Source organism: Phacochoerus africanus, chromosome 3 (genome assembly GCF_016906955.1).
Source record: "Phacochoerus africanus isolate WHEZ1 chromosome 3, ROS_Pafr_v1, whole genome shotgun sequence".
NCBI lineage: Eukaryota > Metazoa > Chordata > Mammalia > Artiodactyla > Suidae > Phacochoerus > Phacochoerus africanus.
Window position 1 is genome coordinate 96910537 of NC_062546.1, and position 23717 is coordinate 96934253.

The following is a 23717-nucleotide window of genomic DNA, read 5'->3' on the forward strand; positions in this document are numbered from 1 at the left end:
TCTTACTTCAGGTCTGTGCAAACACACTAAAGCAATTTATAAGGTATTCTCTCAAGTTTCCTCAGTAACTCCAAAATCGTCTACTTAATGCCTTTCTTTCCTCCCTCCGTCCTTTCACTATGTCCTTCCCTCTTCAAAGACAATCTCTAGATCTGTGGTCTGCATTCTTCCCCCTTTACATGCTTTTGATGGCTCATCCCCACCATGCCTTTTATCCTTCTGGCTGGACACTAGTATTTTACATGGATAATTTCCACTTCAACTCCTTGCTTCCCTCTGGCTATAAACATGGTCAGAAGCAAAAACAGGAGTTCTCTGTGGCCCAGCAGGTTAAGGACCTGGCATTGTTGCTGCAGTGGCTTGGGTCGCTGCTCTGGTACAGGTGCCATCCCTGGCCCAGGAACTTCCCCAGGCCTAGGCCAAGGCCAAAAAAAGAAGGGAAGAAAGAAAGAAAAACAAAATAACACTTTTCCTTCATCAAGTCATGTCTTCAACTATCCAACGGCCTTTCTCTCACATTTCTCTCATCCAAGACGACACCCTGGAGACTGTGAGTGTGGCCTGAAATCCAGCGACCTGGGCATCCCTTGAGAGCTTGTTAGAAATGCAGAGTCCAACATCTGCTGCTCGGGAGGTACACTTTGCCTGAGGTGCCAGGTCACCCATTAAAACTTGAGAACGTCTGGTCTATACTAAGTCTGCTTCTCTATTACTTCCACTTAAATTATCCTTCTGAAATCTAGCCTCAAGGTCCTTACTGCAACACCTCAGGAAACCTCAATCTGGATTAGAAGTTGTACATTGCGAATGGACTCTTTACCATGCGACAGCTTCCTTGATCTCTCCATAAGGCACCCTGTTCTATTCTTTCCAATTCTCTCCTTTTGGTCCACAGGACACCATCCCATAAAGCAGCAGCATTTCCTATGACGTTAATGTATATATTTACAGTTGAGCACGGAGGCCCATGTCCACCCGTGGATGACAACGCTTGACCAAGGACTTGCATGTTCTAACCATCAGGACAGTAAGAGTGGGACTATTGTGCTGTTCTTCTCTGACAAGTTCTGCTGCTGGATAGTCATGCCACATTTCAAATACCCTCCCTTCCTTTTTCTAAAGAAATATTTCACTTTGCTGCCTTCCACCACAGCCCCCTGCTTCCTTTTCCTTCATTTCCTCCCTGCAATCTCTGTCTCATTCATCCTTTATTTCTCTCCTCCTCTTCCCTATTTCCTGACTTTCCTTAGGTTGTAAAGCATCCTGCCATGGAGTTCCTCATTTACCTACTTAAATGGGACTCTCAACTTAAACTGTTGCTGACAGACACCTGAGAAGCCAAACACCTTCCTTTCCTTTCTGGTCTTTTTCTTCACTACGCATTCAACAGGTGTTTTTCTTTACTACGCATTCAACAGGTGTTTTTCTTTGGCTATTTGAATATATCAGGGAGTTCCCCGGTGGCCTAGGGTTCCAGCTTTCAGGTTTGCCACTGCGTGGCTCAGGTTCATTCCTTGGCCTGGGAACTTCCTTATGTTGCAGGTGCGGCCAATAAACAAATAAGTAAATAATAAGTAAATAAAGCACGCAAGTCACAGAACACCAATACAGAATAATCTTTGAAAAAAAGAATATATCAAAATACTTGGCTTAAATCATCCTTTTGTCAAATGGCTTTTTTTACAAAATACAGTTCTTACCATCTGTTTCTCCATTTACTCTACTTTACCTATTTGACCTGCAGCTCCAGGTAAATGATCAGCATACTTCTCTGGAAGACTCTCAGAGATACTCTGTTAAAATTAATATCGATAAGGAGTTGCATAAGGATTTCCTCATCTCTTTCGAAGAAAGTACCTGGGTTTCCTACTTAACATTTTTAATTTCCTCCTTTCAATGTAACAGAGGCATGGATGGAAAACACAAACCTTTAAATAGAATACTTTATATATATATGCTCTCCAGATCAAGACTATCTTTTGTTCTCATTTGGCAACTGACTTTGGAAACAGACCGTGGAAAGCCAGAGGAAAAACCTTCACTAACAAAATACTGACTTACATGCACATCTCAACGAAGTATTAACACATAACCCTACTTTTCAATCTCAACCAAAAGAAGAGATATGTTAAAAATACATAGATCTAAACAAGGTCTTTAAGAAGTACACCTGCTATAAATTCAAAATATTGCCAAGGGTAGAAAAAAAATTAATCTTAAAATAACTTACTTGGCCTGAAAAGAAACCATGGAGCATAAACCCTGCTGAGTATAAACAGATCATTGTAGGAACTGTTTAAGGTCAAAACACTTAAGATCTTGAGAGGGCCGCAAGTACCAAAGCAATATTTACCTGTAGGAAATTTCGGGTCATAGTCTACCGAAACTTAACATGGCCCAAGTTAGAAATCAAGACGCCTGTTCTAACTTTCCCATTCTTAACACCACTATCATTTTAGTTTCCTTCAGGTTTGATAAGGTATCCTCGGAGTTCCCTTGTGGCACAGCGAGTTAAGGATCAGACTTGTTAACGCTGTAGCTTGGGTTTCTGCTGTAGCACTGGTTTGATCACTGGCCTGGGAACTTTCCCATGCTACAAACATGGCAAAAAAAAAAAAAAAAATACTCAAACCAAAAAAAAATACCCTCAATATTCAGGAAGCCACTAATAGCCACTGTGATCTTTCTTTTTTCAGAAATACCCAAGGCATATGGATTTCCAGGGGGAGGATCAAACCTGTGCCACCATAGAGACAAGGCCGAATCCCTAACCTGTACACCGTAACAGGAACTCTGCCACTGTGATCATTCTGTCTTACATTATTTAACTGCCACCGTTACAGTTCACAAAGTGTTTTCACATTTGTTACCACATCCATCTATGACACTTATCTGAAAGGCAGGAATCAGTACCATTTTTATGAACAAGGTCACTGACACTCCAAGAGGTTGGACAAGCTTTTCCAAGATCCCAAAGTGAGTAAGTGATAGAACCAGGATGCTACGGTGTCTCTGGACTTCAAGCATGGCGCAGTACCACTCTGCAGCAGCTGCCTATGTCTAAGAGATCAGGCCTTTCTTATCTCTTTTCAGAGCTGTCACCTTAGAACAGGTAATGCTGCCATAGAGGTACTCAATGCATGCTACTTTGACTATCCAAAGTGGTGTGTACTTCTTCAAACATCTCTACACCAAACTCTTGTTATCATGACCCGACATATTCATTAGTACTGCCATGCTTTTGTTTCGCCTGATATGTTCCTTGAAGATCTAGATCTAATTGATAATCCAAATGCAATCACCGTTTTAAGTCTCAAGGCACTATCTTTTCAAGGAGGAAGTGGCCAAAAATTACAATCCCAAGCTCTTTTTTCTCTGAATCACACTAGGAGTTTTTACATATCCATATATATCAAAGTAACACAGATTTGGCCACAGGCTTATCTGCAGTAATGCTTTCGATTTTAGATACACTTAAAGTCTGAACCCACACTGAGTCCTTATGACTTCTTGGTTGAGCTGTAACACACTGGGGGTTCATTAGGAGAATCCTGCAAATTAACAGAATATCGTAGACTGCAGTAAAGGCATAAAGGAGAGAAGAGTCAGCTGGAGCTGGGGAGCTCAGGAAATGCTGCCAAGACAGGGCTGTGTCTTAGAAGACAGACAAGGGGCAGAGTGGGGATGAGAAAGGGGATTCTAGAAAAGGCAGCCTGCCCAAAAGGACAAGGCGTGAAACAACAGAACAAGTCATGTGGACAACCAGAACACAGTTAGTGGGAATGCTATGGAGAGACAAAACTGAAGGATCAGAACCAAACTGAAAGGAGCGGGTATCACGAACTTCCTCCTTTTTGCGATGGGAATCCACAGATACGTAGGGGAGTTACATCATCACAAATACATTGTAGAATGGTGAGTCTGGCAGCAATGCTGAGAAACAGCCAAGTTGACCATCAGGGAAGCAAAACCAGAAAAAGAGTATTCCAAAATTATAGGTGAGAAAGTAAGTGATGGAAAGAAGATATGAAAAACATGTAGGCAGGTAGAAAATACTGAACTTGGTGAGTAAATGGATAGAGTGATTTCAGGGAGGGTTGGAGTCCAGGATTTTTCTTGCTTCAGTGTTTCCATGATCCTCTTTACTAGGAAGGGGAAAACGGACGACAGAAATACGTGCAAAGAAGCAGGAAAGAGTCAGGGACAAAGTCTTCTATTCTTTGCCTTTCTTCTTCTTTTCTTCTTTGGCTCCCCCTTGGCATACGGAGTTCCAGAGCCAAGGATCATATCTGAGTCTCAATATGCCACGGCTACCACACCGGATCCTTAACCCACTGTGCCCGGCCAGGGACCCAAGTTGCGTCCCAGGGCTCCCCAGACACCGATGTTCCCGTTGTGGCACTGCCCGAACTCCCAAAGGCTTTTTGTCAATTGAAGTATAGTTAATTAGAACGTTGTATGAGTTTCAAGGTTACAGCAAAGTGATTCCGTTTTATAGATACATTCCTTTTTCAGATTTTTTCTCCATTATAGGTTATTACAAAATATTGAGTACAGTTCCCTCTGATATACAGTAGATCCTTGTTGGTTACCAAGTTTATATATAATAAAGGAACAAGGTCATCAGTTTGGGGCATTACAAACTTAAGGCACTCAGGGGACTTAAAAGAAGGGTCTGGATGAATACATTTGGCATAGAAATAGACAAACTTTTTCAGGAAAAGCATATGATGTTAAGATAAATACCTGCCAAATATACTAACGTGGTCTAATTAAATACCGCAAACACACAGGATTCTGAAAGTTTGAAAATAAAACAAGAGCAAAAGAAGAAAACTATTGAAATTCAATTTTTCAAATATATATTTCAACATTTCTTTCAAGGATATATAACATACCCTTTCATAAACATATGCAAATATTCATTTCTGGGATATTATAGTAATAAGCATTTTTAACTTTAAAGAAAAGATTTAATTGTAAAAACACCAACTTTAGATGCTATAAGAATACCCTTTTTAAAAATTAATCTTGGGAGTTCCCGTCGTGGCGCAGTGGTTAACGAATCCGACTAGGAACCATGAGGTTGCGGGTTCGGTCCCTGCCCTTGCTCAGTGGGTTAACGATCCGGCGTTGCCGTGAGCTGTGGTGTAGGTTGCAGACGCGGCTCGGATCCCGAGTTGCTGTGGCTCTGGTGTAGGCTGGGGGCTACAGCTCCAATTCGACCCCTAGCCTGGGAACCTCCATCTGCTGTGGGAGCGGCCCAAGAAATAGCAAAAAGACAAAAATAAATAAATGAATAAAATAAAAATTAATCTTGGATTTCTCATCATTGCTCAGCAGAAAGGAATCTGACTGGCATCCATGAGGATGCAGGCTTGATCCCTGGCCTTGCTCAGTGGGTTAAAGATCCGGAGTTGCTGTGACCTGTGGTGTAGGTCGCAGACACGATTCGGATCCTGTGTTGCTGTGGTGTGGCACAGGCCAGCGGCTACAGCTCCCTCTCCACCCCTAGCCTCGGAACCTCAATATGGCACAGGGGCGGTCCTAAAAAGACAAAAGACTTGAAAAAAAAAAAAAGATTCTAAAAGACCACTTGTAAATTGTAAATGCTTATGTGATTATGGGTGGATTTATGGGACATTTTAGTACTACTCTCACGCATGACACAAATACCAAACTCTGTTTGAAAATTCACACTTTTTATAATTCTCCTCAGATCAGCACACTATGAATTCCACATTCCTATCTATGCCATACAGAATGGCAGTGAAAAGGTTGGAGAAATGATCCAGTAAGTAATTTAGGAAAACTATCATTATCAAGCTAAAGATCTACGAGTTTTCAAATACATTTATGATGATCAAATAGGACCTAGGGTTCACGTGAGGAAAGAACAAAGGAACTGAAACACCAACTTGCCATGATTTCTGAGTTTGAGACAGGAAAGAATCTACATGTTAGTTTAACAACTAGAAATACTGAAGTTAATCAAGTTTCTCAAAATAACATGAAAGGTACCTCTTGCTGGTGATTTTCTGAAAGTAAAAAATTCTCTTCCAGAGATAATTATGTATACTCTGCTAGTAATTTTTCCATCCTGTGATTTTATATTAACAAGTACTTTATAGTAGAAAAAAAAGCATACGTTGTGTTTTCATTCATTTGACATGTGCATATGTGTCCATTATGGGCAGATATTATTAGGAAAAAATAAATCAGAACTCTCCAGAGAAAACCTCTATATATTTGTTTTTCTCTGAGAGTGTTGCAGCTCAAAATTTTTTTCATGTAATGAGTAGAGATTAAGAACCTAAAGTACATAATTAGAGATCACAATAGTCAAAAGACTAGATAAAATGATTATTTATTTCCTTTCTTCTTATTCTCAAAAGATTGAAAACACCTACTTAGATCATACCAAACAGTAAGATAAAAGTAGTTAAGTAAGTTAAGTTTTCACCAAGCGGTAAGGTAGACACCACAAGAGGCAGAAGGGCCCAAAATTCTTCATTCGAAATAAATTTGATAAGAGAAAGAAGTGTAACCGTTTTTTCATTTGTCACATATTTCTTATTTATTTCCTTGCTATTTATGTCATACTTCCGCAACATAACTCAACCGAACTTAGACACTGTAAACATTAAAATGGAGTATAAATTTGAAGTCATATTTTCAGAATTCAAATGGATTTAATTATGATATATTATGCATATTAAGTTACCTGTAACATGATACAAAATTCCATCTGTCTATGGACTCATTCCCATTCAAAAAATATTAAAATGCTTCTTACTTTCAAGACCTTTTTTTTTTTTTTTTTGCTTTTTAGGGCCACACCTGTGCAGCATATGCACATTCCCAGGGTAGGGATTGAAATGGACCTACAACCACTGGCCTACACCACAGCCACAGCAATGCCAGATCCGAGTTACCTCTGTGACCCACAGCACAGCTCACGGTGACACCAGATCCTTAACCCAATGAGCAAGGCCAGGGATCAAACCCGCAACCTCTTGGTTCCTGGTTGGATTCATCTCTGCTGTGCCACAACGGGAACTCCAAGACCTTATTCTGGGTGTTCCAGGAGGCAGACAATTATGTTTCCAATCTCTAGCAGTTTATACTGAGGCAGGGGCTTGAAAACAAATATTGACATAACTATAATACAAAAATCTCTGAAATCTGAAATTTTACAATGTGACACAAGGACTGTCAGTAGATACTTGTAAAAGCTACAATCCAAAAAATTCTGAAGTTGTAAGGTGTACCACATGATTGCTAAGACACTCTGCTTCTAGAACTGGTTGTTATTTCAGAAAAACATGTATTCATCAGTTAGAAAAAGAATTTTGAATATTCTCTTAATGGAAAGATTTGGAAAATAAAATGGAATCCCTTTATATTAAATACAGATTTTGAGACATGGAATTTTAATGTCTAAATTTCCACCATTTCAACTATGTTATTAGTCTTAAAAAAAAAAAATTACAACTTTGGCCACATTCACAACCTGTGGAAGTTCAGCAGGCTGAAGTTCCTGGGCCAGGTATCAAACTTGAACCACAGCAGTGACCATGCAAAATCCTTAACTGCTAGGCCCCCAGGGAACTCCATTCTTTTAGTCTTAATGCGGAACCAAAGACAGAAGTGGAGCAAAACACAGACAAACAATCTCCTAACAACTCTTTGGATACTAACATAAAACGTGTCCAAGGGGGAGAAAAAACAAACGAACAAACAAACCTGAATGATACATGCTGTATAATTTTGAAACTAAAAGGCTCCAGGAAGAGTCCATATTTATTACAACAAGTAATTGTACCCACTAAAGATTTCATTTAGGCATGACTATTATAAAACTCATGTCAGTCTGGTTTCCAAGTCATAGTAACAATCCTTCTCCTTGAGGAAATCTCATCTTTCCTCTATTGTGGGCAAGCTTTTCCCCAAACAACTCTCCTGTCACTATATATTTTCCAGCTTTCTTTTTTCTTTACCCCACCTACCAAAGGAAAAAACAAAACAAAATAAAAACAAACAAGCACACAAAAACCCTCAATTGGTCACACTTATAAAATGATTTGCTCTAACCAACTTTCCATTACAAACATAAAGTAATGATAGGTAGAACACCGTTCAATTTTACAGAGTAAATGCCACACAAAATTAAATTCAGCAGGGAAACTAATTTACAGAGAGCACTGTACCTTGGCATCAAAATCAAGGACTTTGTCTGATGTAGGCCATGGATCATCAGCACCAGGTTTGTTGGAAAACCTTCAGAGCAAATAGATACAAGAAAAGTGAGTGAGTTTCTTTTTTCCCCCTTATTTGTTATATTTAATTGAAGTGTAGGTGATTTACAAACTTGTGGCAATGTCTGCTGTACAGCAAAGTGATTCAGTTATACATATACACATATCCATTCTTTTTCACATTCTTTTCCTACACAGATTATCACAGAATAGTGGGTAGAGTTGAGTTCATTTCTTTAAACAACAACAACAAAAATAGTAAGTTAAAGATTGGCCATCTATGGATTAAATGATGTTCCCAACATAATTAAAATTTGGCTTCTGTTTTAAAACATCTTTTAGTTACCAATTTCTGATTCCACTTCTCCCAACCTGTGAAATATCTAGTAACGACCCGTTCTTAATTTCCATAGCAAAGAGTGAAAACCAATATACTAGCAGAACCTGGGAATCATTTGTTTTCACCAAATGTCCTAACACTGGGGTGAAAATCCAATTCATGAGTGACATAAAGTTTGTTTACTTCAACTAGAACGAACTTGACCTCAAACAAGGTGGAAAGATGCAATGTTCCTTTTCTATTGTCTGCCCCTGGTTCAAAGACCAATCTGTGTCTGTCAAAAAAGGCAATCTTTGTCCTTCGGCAGGGAAAAAACTTATCAAGAAGGCCCCATGCCTTCCCTTTACTCTAAGACAGGGAGTTTCCTGAAATGTGTGCAAGTCAAATATACAAAAGTCAACGAAAGGAGCTCCCCCTTTTGCCCATGGGGTTAAGGATCCAGCATTGCTACAGCTGTTGCATAGGGAGCAGCTATGGCTCGGATTCAAACCCTGACTCTGGAACTCCCATAGGCGGAGGGTGTGGCTGAAAAATGAAAAGTCGGAGAACAAATGCATAGGCTTAATTTATATGCTAACCTATTCCCAGAGAGATGAATCTTTAAAAATTATAAAGTCTAATTATTTTTCCTATACAGGCCCTGGTGGTTCAGGTCCACATAAACTAGCTAGCTCTTCAAAAGCCTCCCAGGCACTCAGAGACCCAAGGAAAGAGAGGACTGTAAAAATGGAGTCCGGATAGCTATGCCCCTATTTCTTGTGTATCGCTATGTATCTTCCTTCCTACAGGCTCCTCTCCCAGATCACTCTTCTGCTGGGCTCGAGGTCCGTCTCCAGTCTTTAAGGTTTCAGCCTTAAGAAGGCAAGGATTTCTATAACAAGGATGGGTTCAAATGACCATGAGTAGGAGCCTCTAGTTCCCTGCTTCTGGCAAACAGACTAACCGGAGCCTCAGTCATCCACTCCCAATACAGGCATGGTGCCAGCGAGCCAACTGAGGTCTGTGACTCATTTGTAAGAAGAAAAGAGACTCTAGCCTGAAGGGAAAACCAGGTTTGCAAGTCAGTACTTTGAGAAATCAATTAGAAATAGGCTCTCTATAAATGTTGAATTTAATTAACCTAACACAGTCTATATACATAGACACGCTCCTCCTATTAACAAAATTCATCTTAAGGTGAGTCGAGATCTTGATAACTAAGGAAACTTGCCTAATAAGGCCTTGCCTGTGTAAAAGCCTATGGTTCTGTGGCCACAGATACCTAGATTCTGCCCTAACACTTTAATGGTAAAAACAACGTACTAGTCACCACGGCGACTATCAAAATACATCAGGACAAAGACTGAGACTAACCAGGCTTCTTAGGAAAACTCGGAATCAGAGTTAATACATCACTAGGTTTGACTTTCAGAGTTGATCTGATGAGGCTCTTAACCCTGGTGCTGCATGGATTTCTCAATCTCTACTGAGGGTTGAGAAAGTGGGTCTGGGAGCCAGCAGGCTGATGGTCAAATCACAGGTCAGCTACTTCTTAACTAGAGAAGCATAGGATAATTATTCAACCTCCTTAAACCCCAGTCACCTAATTAATGAAACATAGACTATACTAGAACAGTCACTTTGCAAAGCAGTTGTGATGAGTCTTATGAGGTAACAAAAGATGTTAGCTTCTTTTCTCTGTGTTCCCTTAGTGAACCTTTTAGTTTAAAAAAATCCATAACATCCTACCTGCTTAAAGAGTCTTCTTCAGAACTCTCACACACTATTAAAAAAAAAAAAGTAAAAGACATTTTAAAACTGATGTTTTGTTAAAACGTGTTCCTTTGGGACCACACCTGGAAACTACACTGGGGTGAATATCAATCATATTACAGATAGGCAATGAATGCAAAATAAAAGAGTGGTATGTATCAAAATTTGATACCTAAAAATGAACAGCTATTTACAATGGCCATAATCCTAACCAAACTCTAGGAGACTGACAGAAAAAGATACCATTAGTAGAATCAGTGTCATAAACTGACAACAGCAGCCTAAATAGCAGCATATTTCTGGACTTGCAGCACTTGGACAAGTTGGAAGCGCACACACATATTTTGCTGTGACATAACACAACTTCTCCAGCTCTTCAGTTGAGGATGAAAACACCCTCTCACAAGGAAGTCTGGGCTACAGGCACTGCATTTGAGAGCATGGCAAAACCTAGGAAACAAACTCTTTCTGTCCCTCTTCTAATTGCAAGGCAGGTAGCAAAGACTTTGTGATTTCAGTTTTATGAAATACCATCTCTTGAAAGGGGCATGGAGGAGATAAAATAGGGAGAGGGGCTCAACTGGATGGTGAGGGCTGGACACTAGACTTTTGGTGATGACTTTTTGGTTTATCATTAAAACATACACAGGGATTTTAGCAAATGTGAATCAAAACTGGGTCATCCGTATACTTCAAAGACAATCTTTATTTTATTTTTAAAATAGACAACATTAAGCATTATATGCTGCTGCTGCTTCCTGTATTACTGGAAGGAATCGCTGAGTTCCCAATTTTAGACATGGTAACTTTTGCAGTGAAACTAATCACCAACACTCATTTACTAACACTCACTTACTAAATGTAATCCATTTGTTGTAAAAATCAAAGAGCCATTTTTATAACAAGACCGATTCGTTACAATGTGATTATAGAGGGAATACAACATACTAATTTAGAACTTTTTTTTCTCTTTCAGGAGTTTCCACTGTGGTGCAGTGGGTTAGGAATCCAACTGCAGCAGCTCGGGGTACTGTGGAGGTGCAGGTCCAATTCTCAGCCTGGCACAGTGGGTTAAAGGATCTGGCATTACTGCAGGTGTGGCTTGGATTCAATCCCTGGCCCGGGAACTTCCATATGCAGCAGGTGCAGCCATGAATTATTATTATCTTTTTCATCGGCGTTCCAATTGTGACAACCAATTAAGGATCCGATGTTGTCTCTGTTAGGATGTGGCCTTGATCCCAGGCCTTGCTCAGTGGGTTACCATTCCAGTGTTGCCACAAGGTGGGGCATAGTTACCAGGTGCTGGTCGACTATGGTAATGCCATGGCTGAGGCTTAGGCCAAAGCTGCAGCTCCAATTCAACCCCTAGCTCAGGAACGTCCATATGCCGCAGGTATGGCCATAAAAAGGAAACAAAATCTTTCCTCTTATTTACACAAAGATATAATATGGGTTTTTAGGAGCCAGTTAAATGAATGCATTTCTTTTCCGACAACACTGTCTTTGATGTTCAATGACCTGCAATTGATTCCTTACAGAATTCTGAACACTAGACTCTTTAGAAATTAATTTAAAAAATAAGAATACACATGCAATTTGCACAATGTATGGTGCATTGTTCTTTCACTATCAAAACTTCCTTACTCTTACTTTATCTATGGTGGGATCACTAGGAGTAATTCACCATCACAAGTATTACCTGAGTTGCCATTTAGAGAAGGACTTTCACGTAGTAGCCTTCTTTCTTTATATTCAGAAACCAGCTTGTGATTGCTATGTATAAAAATATAATAAATAATATTACTATTTTAATACTAAATGAAAAACGATGATCAAATATATTAAATTCTTAAAGAGTATTTCAGACAGTATCAGAACTCATGTCAAAACTTCAGCTGCCCCATACACTTCAAATTTGTAACTTCTACACAATTTTTATGTAGCATATAATTAAAGGATCAAAAAAAAAAAAGGAAAGTGAAGTGGGCATGATTTGAGGGCAGTAAAGATCAGTACATTAACTAGGGGATCCTGACATAAAGAAAGTATCTTGACCTCAGAAATCCTACTTCTATAACCAACACTTATCTGTCCCTGGAAAAGTTGCTTCTCTTCAACTCAAAGTCTTCCTCTATAAAAGCGGGGTCTTACTGCCTTAGTTCACAAGGGTATTAGTAGAATTTGAATAAGATAATATTCCGCCCTAGAGGGCCCTTCATGGCACAGCAGAAGAGAATCTAACTAGTAGCCATGAGGATGCAGTGGGTTAAGTATCCAGCACTGCCATGAGTTGTGGTATAGGTCACAGACACAGCTGGGATCCCACACTGCTGTGGCTATGATGTAGGCTGGTGGCTACAGCTCTCATTTGACCCCTAGCCTGGGAACATCCATATGCTGCAGGTATGGCCCTAAAAGACACACACAAAAAACTATTCCCCCCAAACACTCAGAGAAAGATGAAAAAAACGGAGGAATTGCATCTTGAACTTTATCGTTAGCGGTATTTTGGAATCCCCAATAAAAGCGATGTGTGTTTTTTCCTAGTTTTAACATCTTGACATTTGTCGTTTTCAGAAAATGTTACTAATTATGGGGATTAGCTGTTCTCTCTTTGTGGACTGCAATTTAGGGAATCTCAGCTTTTAGATAATCTGTAAGTAAATTTATCTATAAACATATGTCCTCATTTCATTAGATAACATCATGGTCTGCCATTATTGCAGCCAATCACACCAAGCGCAGAAAACTAAGAGAAGTCAGGACATGGCTTGGACCACTACTGTCTCCTCTCTACCAACTCAAACTCTGACCCAGGAGATCTATATTAGAATGATGCTTAATCTCCATGTTCATCTCCAATTCATGCGGAAGACATAACCCTACATTTAGGCTGGAAACGGAGGAGTCGTGGACAGGGCCAACCTCTGGCAAGGCCAACTAACTCATTTGCGATTCAGGGATTTCTGGCGGATGGCTTCTTCACAAGAATGAGGCAGAATCTGAAAATATTTTGAAGGTTGAGGCAGATGTAAAATCATTTGGAAGATTTTCATCATTGTGGAAAACAGATCACGTGAGGGGCCAACCTTAACTATGGACTCTCTGGCCATTTGGCACCTACTAGTCTGGGAAGGATGATATGGGACCTTCCACACTCTAAGAAAGGTGCTCCCCAGGACATAAAGCAGCCATGAGGTTCAGGTCTAGCACCAACGGAGAAGAAAGTCTGATCCCTTCCTGTAGCATCTACTGGAACCTCTCTGACCGCCCCAAATGGTCCCCAGTAACATCTGCCAGGAGGAAAGACAAATAAAAGCCTCAAAGGTAACGCCTCATGAAGATCTGGGCCAGGATGTGGGCTCCACATAAGGCATGGGGTGGGGGGGCAGGCTGTGCATGGCTAAAGCTAGGAGGCCCAGCTGCTAGGACTGGGTGCTGGTGCTATGGAACAGTGGTTGAGCAACAAGCATATGTGGGACAACTAAAAAAGCTGTCACTTTGCAGTCTAAGTGTGGGTCACCAGGAAGACTGAGGTCTCTTTCAGCAAGGGCATCCTGGGAGCAAAGGTCAATCACGACCCGGCTGCAGGATGGGTTTCTTTCTTTCTTTTTTCCTTTAAAATGATTCTATTCAAGGTCTGCACAGAGCAACATCCAGACTCCAGAGATCCAGCCACCAAGGATACCCAGTAAAGGCCAGTTTTAGAAGCAATTGTGCAGTAACAGAATCAATGGGAAAACCGGAATGGTCAGAACACTCTTTTTTACACTCCTAATGACTGTAAAAGAGGACTGTCTCTTTGATCTGAGGGAATCCCCTAGGTTCCTGGGAACATCAAGAGGGAGAGTACAGAAGGAAGCCCCCAAGGGAAAAAAACAGGATTTTCTGCTCAACTAAACACACAACCCAAATAGCCAGTTAGAAAAATCAGAGGCGTGACACTATTTGTGCTCCAGGCATAGGAGTTACACTTGGAATGAGATGGACAATGTATTCCCTGAGGAGAAAGGTCTCCAAAGTTATGGGATTACGAGTCCTGTTCCCAGGCTATATCCTTGAACTAGTCTGGCCTTTGTCCTGGTTTCCAGCTGATGATGTGGAAGGTCTCTCCGGCATTCCCAAACCACCTGCAGCCAACTCTCACCCCTACTCTCACCTGCCATGCAACAAGGAACTGTTCAATTATTTCCAACCTCTGTTTAGGGGTAGCAGGCATCTTAATGTAAAGACTTACGCAGGAAGACCACTGAGAAGAGCATAGTCTTCTGCAGTCTGTCCTGTGGATATCCCCAGCGTAGACATCAACCCCTTGCTCAAGAAGAAGCTTCACTGTAGCTGTTGATTTATACATTAGAGCAAGCATGAGAGCTGTTCTAAAATAACAGAGAGATTTAGGAGCTTTAGTTAACTTACTTAAACAGCTAATTTGATATGTTTTACCAAGTTAAAATCTTGCCTATCGTGCCAAATTGACCATTTACATGCTCAAAGGTTCATCTTTGTAAATTCCCTCCAAGGCTAGAAAGAAGGGACAAAAATAGGAGTTCCCGTCGTGGCGCAGTGGTTAACCATGAGGTTGCGGGTTCGGTCCCTGCCCCTGCTCAGTGGGTTAACGACCCGGCGTTGCCTTGAGCTGTGGTGTAGGTTGCAGACGCGGCTCGGATCCCGCAGTTGCTGTGGCTCTGGCGTAGGCCGGTGGCTACAGCTCCGATTCGACCCCTAGCCTGGGAACCTCCATATGCCGCGGGAGCGGCCCAAGAAATAGCAAAAAGACAAAAAAAAAAAAAAAATAGAAGCCTCCTGCCAAACTTGGAGAGCATGTGCTAGAAGCTGCTAGATGAAAATCCTTGATTGGAGTTCTCGTTGTGGCTCAGTGGGTTAAGGCCCCAACACTGTCTTGGTGAGGATGCGGGTTTACTCCCTGGCTTCACTCAGTGAGTTCGGGGTATACTGCTGCTGCAAGCTAGGGCACAGCTTGCCAATGAGGCTCGGATCCAGTGCTGCTGTGGCTGAAGTGTAGGCCTCAGCTGCAGTTCTAATTCGACCCCTGGCCTGGAAATTTCCATATGCCACAGCTGCAGCCATACAAAGAAAAATAAAATTCAATTAAAAAATAAATTTTGATGAACAGGAAATTATGCTGGGGCCACTTTATCTACAGTAAGTATTGAAAGGGTGAATTCGCCATTTCTTCCTTAGTCTGATATGTTGTTCTTCAAAATCAGCTAGAGGTCCGTTTAAGGAAAAGCCATTTGCAGGCTTAAAACAATACTTACTAGGAGTTCCCGTCGTGGCGCAGTGGTTAACGAATCCGACTAGGAACCATGAGGTTGAGGGTTCGGTCCCTGCCCTTGCTCAGTGGGTTAACGACCCGGCGTTGCCGTGAGCTGTGGTGTAGGTTGCAGACGCGGCTCGGATCCCGCGTTGCTGTGGCTCTGGTGTAGGCCGGTGGCTACAGCTCCGATTCGACCCCTGGTCTGGGAACCTCCATATGCCGCGGGAGCGGCCCAAGAAATAGCAACAACAACAACAATAACAAAAAAACAAAAAAACCAAAAAAAGACAAAAAAAAACAATACTTACTAATAATAATGCCAACAAAAACAGGCACGGTTACCGTTAAGGAAACAAGTAAATACGTGTTAGGCACTAAATTAAATACTATACAGTGAATCTTTCTTACATACAATAGCCCTTGGAGGATATATGAACATCCTCCCTTTTCATATCAGGAAACATGGTCATTGATAGTAAGCACTGTTCCCAAGGTCATACACCTAACAAGCAGGAAGGCCAGCAAGTACACCCAGTCTCAATCCAAAGCCCATCTCTTTCCTCTTCATCACCCACCGATGACTTGCCTTCAGTAAGAGAAATAGTTATTCAATCCAAGCTAACTTCTCCCTTCTAACCATATCAATTAAAAAGAAAAACACCAAAAGATACTAGAAATGGGAAAAATAAAAACTGAGGCATCCATACTACCCGGTAGCACTGATTACTTAGAATAATCTAATACCATCAGTATTCTGCATTAATAGATGCAAACTATGGCCTTTGGAATGGATAAGCAAAGAGATCCTGCTGTATAGCACTGGGAACTGTATCTAGTCACTTATGCTGGAACATGATAATGTGAGAAAAAAGAATGTATATATATGTATGTGTGGCTGAATCACGTTGCTGTACGGTAGAAAGCTGACAGAACACTGTGAACCAGCTAAAATGGAAAAAAAATGAAAGTCATTAAAACTAAGAAAAAAAATTAGTATTCTTCAAAGAAAGCAATGTTAAGCAAAGAGTCATTCAAATGCCACACTCAGGAGTTCCCTTGTGGCTCAGCGGGTTAAGAATCTGGCATTGTCACTGCACTGGCTCTGGCTATAGCTCAGGCGCAGGTTTTGATGCCTGGCCTGGGAACACAGCATGCCAAAGGTGTGGTAAAAAAAAATAAAAATAAAAAAGACAAAACCAACACCTTCATGTTTACCATGCATCTGTTAAGGAAAAACATATTCAAAGCAGGGGTTAAAAGAATTTGATGAAAGAATTAAGAAATCAATGCTGTGTAAATTAAAAATTAGAGTCCATACTTGATAAAACTAATACAACCAGTATGACATTCCTTAGCTGATATATGATCATACGACCAAAAGAAAAATCAGGCTGCAGGTGACATTCGTCGCTATCATAAAGGAATACAAAACCCTGCTCTATCCTGATGTTCATGATACCTCTCAGAATAACTGCTTTTCTACCTAACTCTTGATGTCTTAAGTATAACTTAATCTACTTCCTACTAATTTAATCTTTTCTGTTACCATTCTAAAACAGCACCAAGATTTTTGTTGTTTGTTTGTTTGATTTTAAAGATCAGACTACAGTACCTTTTCTTCTTATCAGTCACATGGACATCTGCGCCATTCTTTATTAGAAATTCCAACGTTTGCTGTTGGTTTTCACTGACAGTAAGCAAGAGCGGTGTAAGGCCGTCCTGCGAAACAGCAAAGACAGTTTACATTGTGCAACATTACATTTTTCTAAACTGAATTTAAAAATGTAGAAAAGATTCCCCAGTATCCACAGTAACAGGGTCTGAGGGGTAGTATTCAGCATACATATTATCAATGAAACACTGAAAATAAAAAAAAACCAACAACTAGTATTTAACAAAAGGAAGTTAGGTGAGCCACACCTTGTTTTTGGCCTCAATGTTGGCAGCTGTGTGAAAGCAGCTTTGCTGCCATGGAGATACTCTGATCAAAGGCAGCATAGCGGAGGGCAGTGTCGCCACTGATGTCCATGACATTTGGGTCAGCACCATGTTCCAGAAGAATATTTGCACATTCTTCTTCCCAGCACTGGGTGGCCTTGTCAGTATTATGCCAAGAAACAGATGGTAAATTCAAAGGAACCGTTCACAAGTTTCACCAACTCCTCAGATTTAAATGAGATAAACTCCTTTTGACTCGAAGTCATGAAATCACATCCATCTCCCGGGGACACGGTTGGCCACTCCATACCTTCATCAGTGCTGTCCTGTTCTCATTGTCACAGAGGTTCAGCTGGCATTTCCTCTCTACTAGGAGAGATACCACTGCCGGATGGCCATTGGCACAGGCCAAATGGAGAGCAGTCCTACGAAAGGAAAGTGAGAGGACGTCTTAGGAAGCTGGAGTGTACTCTTTCAAAACATACAGCGATTCACATTACTGTAAACATTTGGTAACATGCTGTTCCTATCTCTTGAAGACACAGACTTCGTTTTCTTCTGGAGCAAGAACACTGCTTATCTCTTAATACTCAGCACTTTAATGAAAGAACAACCTCTTTGAAGATAAAGAACATCACCTTGAGATTCAGCTCAACCTGGGTTTGAATTCTACTTGAACTCTGTAACTTCTCAGCTGTCACGTAGCCTTTCTGCACCCTCATTTCCTCATCAACAAAATGTGGCTAAAGCAGTACTTATTGCACAGGACACCACAGTGATGCTTAAATGAGAAGCTATGTAAAGCATTTAGAGCAGATCCTTGCACAGATACCAGCTTGGTCATTGTTAAACAATACTAGTGTAATTATCACTACTACTGTTATTTTGCAAACACAATTATTTCAGATCAGTAAAACAGCATGCCTTCTTTGCACATATGTTTTCAGGATTAGAAATAACACTGTGCTTCAATGATTCTAACAAGCTCATTTGCTCACGTTTTAACTTCTCTGACACTGGAAAGCAATTGATCATTCACCAAGTCTTAGAACGGTAATTGGCAGCATTTGTTTTTATTGTTTCTCCAGCATTATTTGTTATCATTTCTCATTTTTCCTACTGGGCTAATTATCCTAATGTCTTTTTTTTCAGGTTTGGATTTTTTTAAATTGAAGTATGGTTAATATATAATATTATACATGTTACAGGTGTCTAATGATACACTACAGTGATTCATAGATTATAACTGTTATACTCCTTTCATAGTTATTATAAAATATTGGCTATATTTCTTGTGTTGTACAACATATCCTTGTAGCTTGTTTTAAACCTAATAGTTTGTACCACTTGATCCCACCTCCCTTTCCGTCTCCCCACTGGTAACCCATAATGTGTTCTCAATATCTGTGGGCGGGCAGCAGCATTTTTTTAAACATTTCTTTTTTTCTTTCTTTTCTTTTCTTTTTTCTTTTTTTTTTTTTTTTTTCTGGCTGCACTGGGAGCAGGTAGAAGTTCCCAGGCCAGGGATCAAATCCACACCATAGCGATGACCCAAGCCACTTCAATAATAATGTCAGATCCTTAACCTGCTGTACCACAAGAGAACTCCTAAAATTTTTTATTTGGTACATAAAATAGTAGGGCATTATACAATCCATGGTGCCTTGTGGATTAAGTGAAATATTGGTCTATACAACGGGTCTACTGCACTTGTAGTCACATGGTAGGCACTGAAATAAATTTTAGTTCTTCAAAGCATTACAGGCAATATTGTAAATCAACTATAATTCATTATTTTCTAAATGATAAAAAAAAATAATGGGGAAAGAGAACTAAAAGGACAAAACAAGAATTTTTTAAAAAGTACTTCTTTTTGGTTGTTTTCAGGCCACACATGGTGGTGGCATATGGAAGTTCCTAGGTGAGGGGTCCAACCCGTCAAGTCAGAGCTGCAGTTGCCAGCCTATGCCACAGCCACAACCACAACCACAGGGATCCGAGCTGTGTCTCTGACCTACACCACAGCATATAGCAACACCAGATCCTTAACCCACTGGGTGAGGCCAGGGGTTGAAGCCACATCCTCATGGATACCATTCAGGTTCTTAACCCACTGAGCTACAACGGGAATGCTTGAAAAAGTACTTCTCATTCTAATATTCAGGAACTTTAAGCCCAAGAAAATTCAGACAAGTAGGGATGGCTTATTGGATTCAACATTTCTATTTATAAATATGAAATCAGGAGTTCCCGTCGTGGCGCAGTGGTTAACGAATCCGACTAGGAACCATGAGGTTGCGGGTTCGGTCCCTGCCCTTGCTCAGTGGGTAAACGATCCGGCGTTGCCGTGAGCTGTGGTGTAGGTTGCAGACGCGGCTCGGATCCCGCGTTGCTGTGGCTCTGGCGTAGGCTGGGGGCTACAGCTCCGATTCGACCCCTGGTCTGGGAACCTCCATATGCCGCGGGAGCGGCCCAAGAAATAGCAACAACAACAACAACAACAAAAAAAAGACAAAAGATAAATATGAAATCAGACATTTACAATGATCCAATATTAGTATTCAATACTATTGCAGGTGTTCAAAAGGACAGGTAGGTTATCTTTTACAATTTCCTACATTTAGAAAAGCTTTTGTCTGAAAGAAGGGACGAAGGCCTTCAACTAAGGCTAAATCGATACTTTCATTTCCTTTTCTTTCTGGTTTTGTTTTGGTTTGGTTTGGTTTCTGTTTCCTGCTTTTTATTTGTTTGTTTGTTTGCCTTTTATCACTTTTTAGGGCCACACAAGTGGCATATGGACGTTCCTAAGCTAGAGGTCCAATCGGACCTGCAGCTCCTGGCCTGCACCACAACCACAGCAACAGCAGGATCCAATCTGCGTCTGCAACCTCCACCAAAACTCACAGCAACGCTGGATATTTATCTCGCTGAGCAAGGTCATGGATCAAACCCACATCCCTATGAATACTAGTCGGGTTCGTTACTGCTGAGCCACAATGCAAACTCCTCAATACGTCCATTTGAAATTTCTCATCCTCCCACCCAGGGTTACCTGCTCTTCTTGTCTCTATCATCCAAGCCATTTTTCTTGAGCAACAGAATATGCTGGACTCTGGCCATGTTGCCCAAGCTGGCGGCTTTGTGGATCTTCTTGAGACTCTTGTTTCGGATGTGGCACCCGGGCTGGCAGCTGACCCTATCACTGTGCTCCCCCCATGGGAGGGTGGAGGGGGACATGGGTGACACATCCTTCCTAAACCTGAGGCCAAAAATCCTCTTCATTTTAAAGAAAATGGGCTTCAGACACAGCTCACCACTCCTCACCCCTTCCCGGCTCAGTTTTATACCAAACACGGAGTCTGACACAAGTGATTCAAATAAACCACCGCAGTCTCGCCTCAGCATTCAACTGGCAAAGCAGGCACTTTAGAATCTTTCGGCTCAGAGTAAACTTATACAAGCAACACTTCTCAACACAGTGTGCATGCGCACCAGGAGGGGGAGGGGCGGCTGCAGGCCAGGGGCCCAAGGTGCTAGGAGGCTGCATGGCCCTGGATTGGTCACCTCAGGAGAGGTGGTTGGGTAGCAGAGGCCTGCAAGGAAATTAGCACTGGGCCCAGTGGCCCAGCCCCAATCCTGTGCCCCTCTGACCCACTTGCTCTGCTTTCCAGGCTAAAGCCTCTTCCAGACATGGCACCCTTAAAACCGCCCCTGTCAACTGCCTTGATTACTCTGTATAAATGTCTGCATTTTCTTTGTGGTTCCTTTGCATTTTCTATGTCGATTTTACCTTGGCGGAGGTTAATTAGGAAATTTAGTGATCTCATAAACTTTTCTAGCTCTTTTCTTTCTCTGCTTATTTTTTAATGATAGTCTCAGGAAAACCTTACGAAAAGATTTGAAAAGCCAAAGCCAGAAAGCGCTGATTTTCCTGCAGCTCCATGACTTCATGATTTGCATAATTTCCCCAGGAAGAAGTCAGGAGCCTAGACCTGTGGTGGCTGAGGGATTCGCAGCTGGTCCCGCCTCAGGCAGAGAGAGCTCCCTGCATCCCCTACCCACCCACACCCAAACCCTGCTCCCCACTGCTCAGGTGGCTTCATGCCCCTGCTGACTGCAGGCACCTTCCTGGAGAGCGGGGGCCAGGTGGATGCCGGGGGTGGTGCAGGGCGAAAGAATCAACATGGGCCGGCAAGCCTGGGAGGGCTCTGCTGGGCAAGTACATGTCCCACTGACTCCAGGGATGGCCCTGTGCTGCCTGGGCTTCTGAGCAGCTTGGAGAGAGGAGTCAACTTAGCCAGAGCGGCCCCAGAGAGCAAGGTCAGCAAGAGGATCTAGCCAGAGCCCACCTTCATCTTCCTCGGGGTGCCACTTCCCAGAGCCCACTCGATGCAGGTTTCTGGAGCCGGCTCCCCACCTCCACCCAGATCCTACTGCTGCCACCCAAGCTGCACCCTCGACCTATACCCTGCTCTGGGAACAAGGCCAAGCCTGGCCGGTGTCCACCAGCCTCAGAGCTGCCTGTGGCTCTGTTCTGTGAGCTGGCAACTGCAGGTGAAGCTGCAAGGCTGCCTGGCTAAGACCCTGCCCTTCCTCCTGGCCTGCTGCATACACCCCAGGGGCATGGGAAAGCTCCAAGTCTGGACCCCGGCTGCGATGCCCCCTAAGGATCAAGGAAGGGGCTGATACCTCTTTGTGCATCAAAATACACTGTTAGGCCTGAGAAGCAAAGAAGAGCATTAGAGACCCCAGGAAGCGAAAGGCAGAAACCACCCCACCACCACCACCACCAAGAGCTGTCAGGAATGTCAGCCAGTCAGGCCAGGGAGGTCCATATGCCCTACCTGGGCAATTTCTGAACTGGTGAAAACCGAAATCTGGGGGGAAAAAAAAAAAGTGTCTGCCCACTCTCACCAGACAAAAAAAAAGATATTAAAAGTATCCAAATTGGAAGAGAAGAGGTAAAACTGTCATTATATGCACACGACATGGTATTATATAGAGAGAGACAGAGAGATAGTAAAGCCTACAGACTGCACATAAAAACTGCTACAACTGAACAATGAATTCAGCATTGTGGCAAGATGCAACACTAACATAAAGAAATCAATTGCATTTCTTCACATTAACAATAAAATATCAGAAAGGGAGAGTTAAAAAAATAATCCCTTTAAAAAATTGCATTAAAAAAAATAAACTACTTAGGAATATACCTGACCAGGAAGGTGAAAGAATTAAGATGCTGAGAACCATAAAAAATTAATAAAGGGAACTGACAATGATTCAAAGAATGGAAAGATGTCCTGCTCTTGGATTGAAAGAGTCGATAATGTTGAAATGGCCAGACTGAGAGTTCCCGCCAAGGAGCAGTGGGTAAAATATCCAACCACAGCCACTAGGGTAACTGCAGAGGCAGACTGATCCTTCCCTGGCACAGTGGCTTAGAGGATCTAGCAGTAGCAGCACACAGACTGATCCCTGCCTGGCACAGTGGCTTAGAGGATCCAGCACTGCTACTGCTGCAGTGTGGATTGCAGCTGAGGGTTGGAGTCAATCCCTGGTCTGGGAACTTCTATATGCCCTGGATGTGGCGTAAAAGGAAAAAAAAAAAAAAAAAGCCATACTACCCAAAGCAATCTACAGATTTTAACTGTGATCCCTATCAATTACCCACGACATTTTTCACAGAACTGGAACAAATAATCCTCACACTGATGTGCAACCACAAGAGACCCATAACTGCAAAAACAATCCTGAAGGAAAAGAAGAAAGGAGGTGGCATAACCCTCTCAGACTTCAGAAAATACGACAAAGCTATAGTAATTGAAAGAGTGCGACATTGGCACAAAAACACAGACAGGCATCAACAGAGTAGAGAGACCAGAAAGAAGCCCATACCCCTAGGCACAACTTATGCCTCTTCAACAAAGGCATTACGAATATACAATGGGGAAAGACAGTCTCTTCAGCAAGTGGTATTAGGAACACTGAACAGCCATACCTAAACCAAGGAAGTCCGAACACTCCCTCACCATATGCACATAATAATCTCAAAACGGCTTAAAAGATTTAAATCAGTCAATTAATCTTGGACAAAGGAGCTAAGAATATACAATGGGAAAAAGACAGCCTCTTCAGCAAGTGGTGC

General features: G+C 41.8%; 1 protein-coding gene across 1 annotated transcript; it reads right to left on the minus strand.

The window, feature by feature from the left end:
• Window positions 1–1715: 1715 nt before the first annotated feature.
• Window positions 1716–17794, minus strand: LOC125121936 (ankyrin repeat domain-containing protein 26-like). Its single transcript, XM_047770228.1, has 7 exons — window positions 17552–17794; window positions 17244–17350; window positions 14591–14729; window positions 12053–12126; window positions 10327–10360; window positions 8211–8280; window positions 1716–1793 (listed from the first exon to the last, which is right to left on the minus strand). Exons 3-7 carry the CDS (start codon window positions 14656–14658, stop codon window positions 1716–1718), a joined length of 324 nt encoding a protein of 107 aa, XP_047626184.1. The 5' UTR covers window positions 14659–14729; window positions 17244–17350; window positions 17552–17794.
• Window positions 17795–23717: the final 5923 nt, after the last annotated feature.

Coding starts and splice junctions, on each gene's coding strand:
- LOC125121936 (XM_047770228.1), bottom strand. CDS start 14,658: ATGTCTACGCTGGGGATATCCACAGGACAGACTGCAGAAGACTATGCT. Junction 12,127..14,590: donor CTTCTCAGTGGTCTTCCTGC/GTAAGTCTTTAC, acceptor TTTTATACATAG/CAATCACAAGCTGGTTTCTG. Junction 1,794..8,210: donor TCCTTGATTTTGATGCCAAG/GTACAGTGCTCT, acceptor TAATTTTAACAG/AGTATCTCTGAGAGTCTTCC.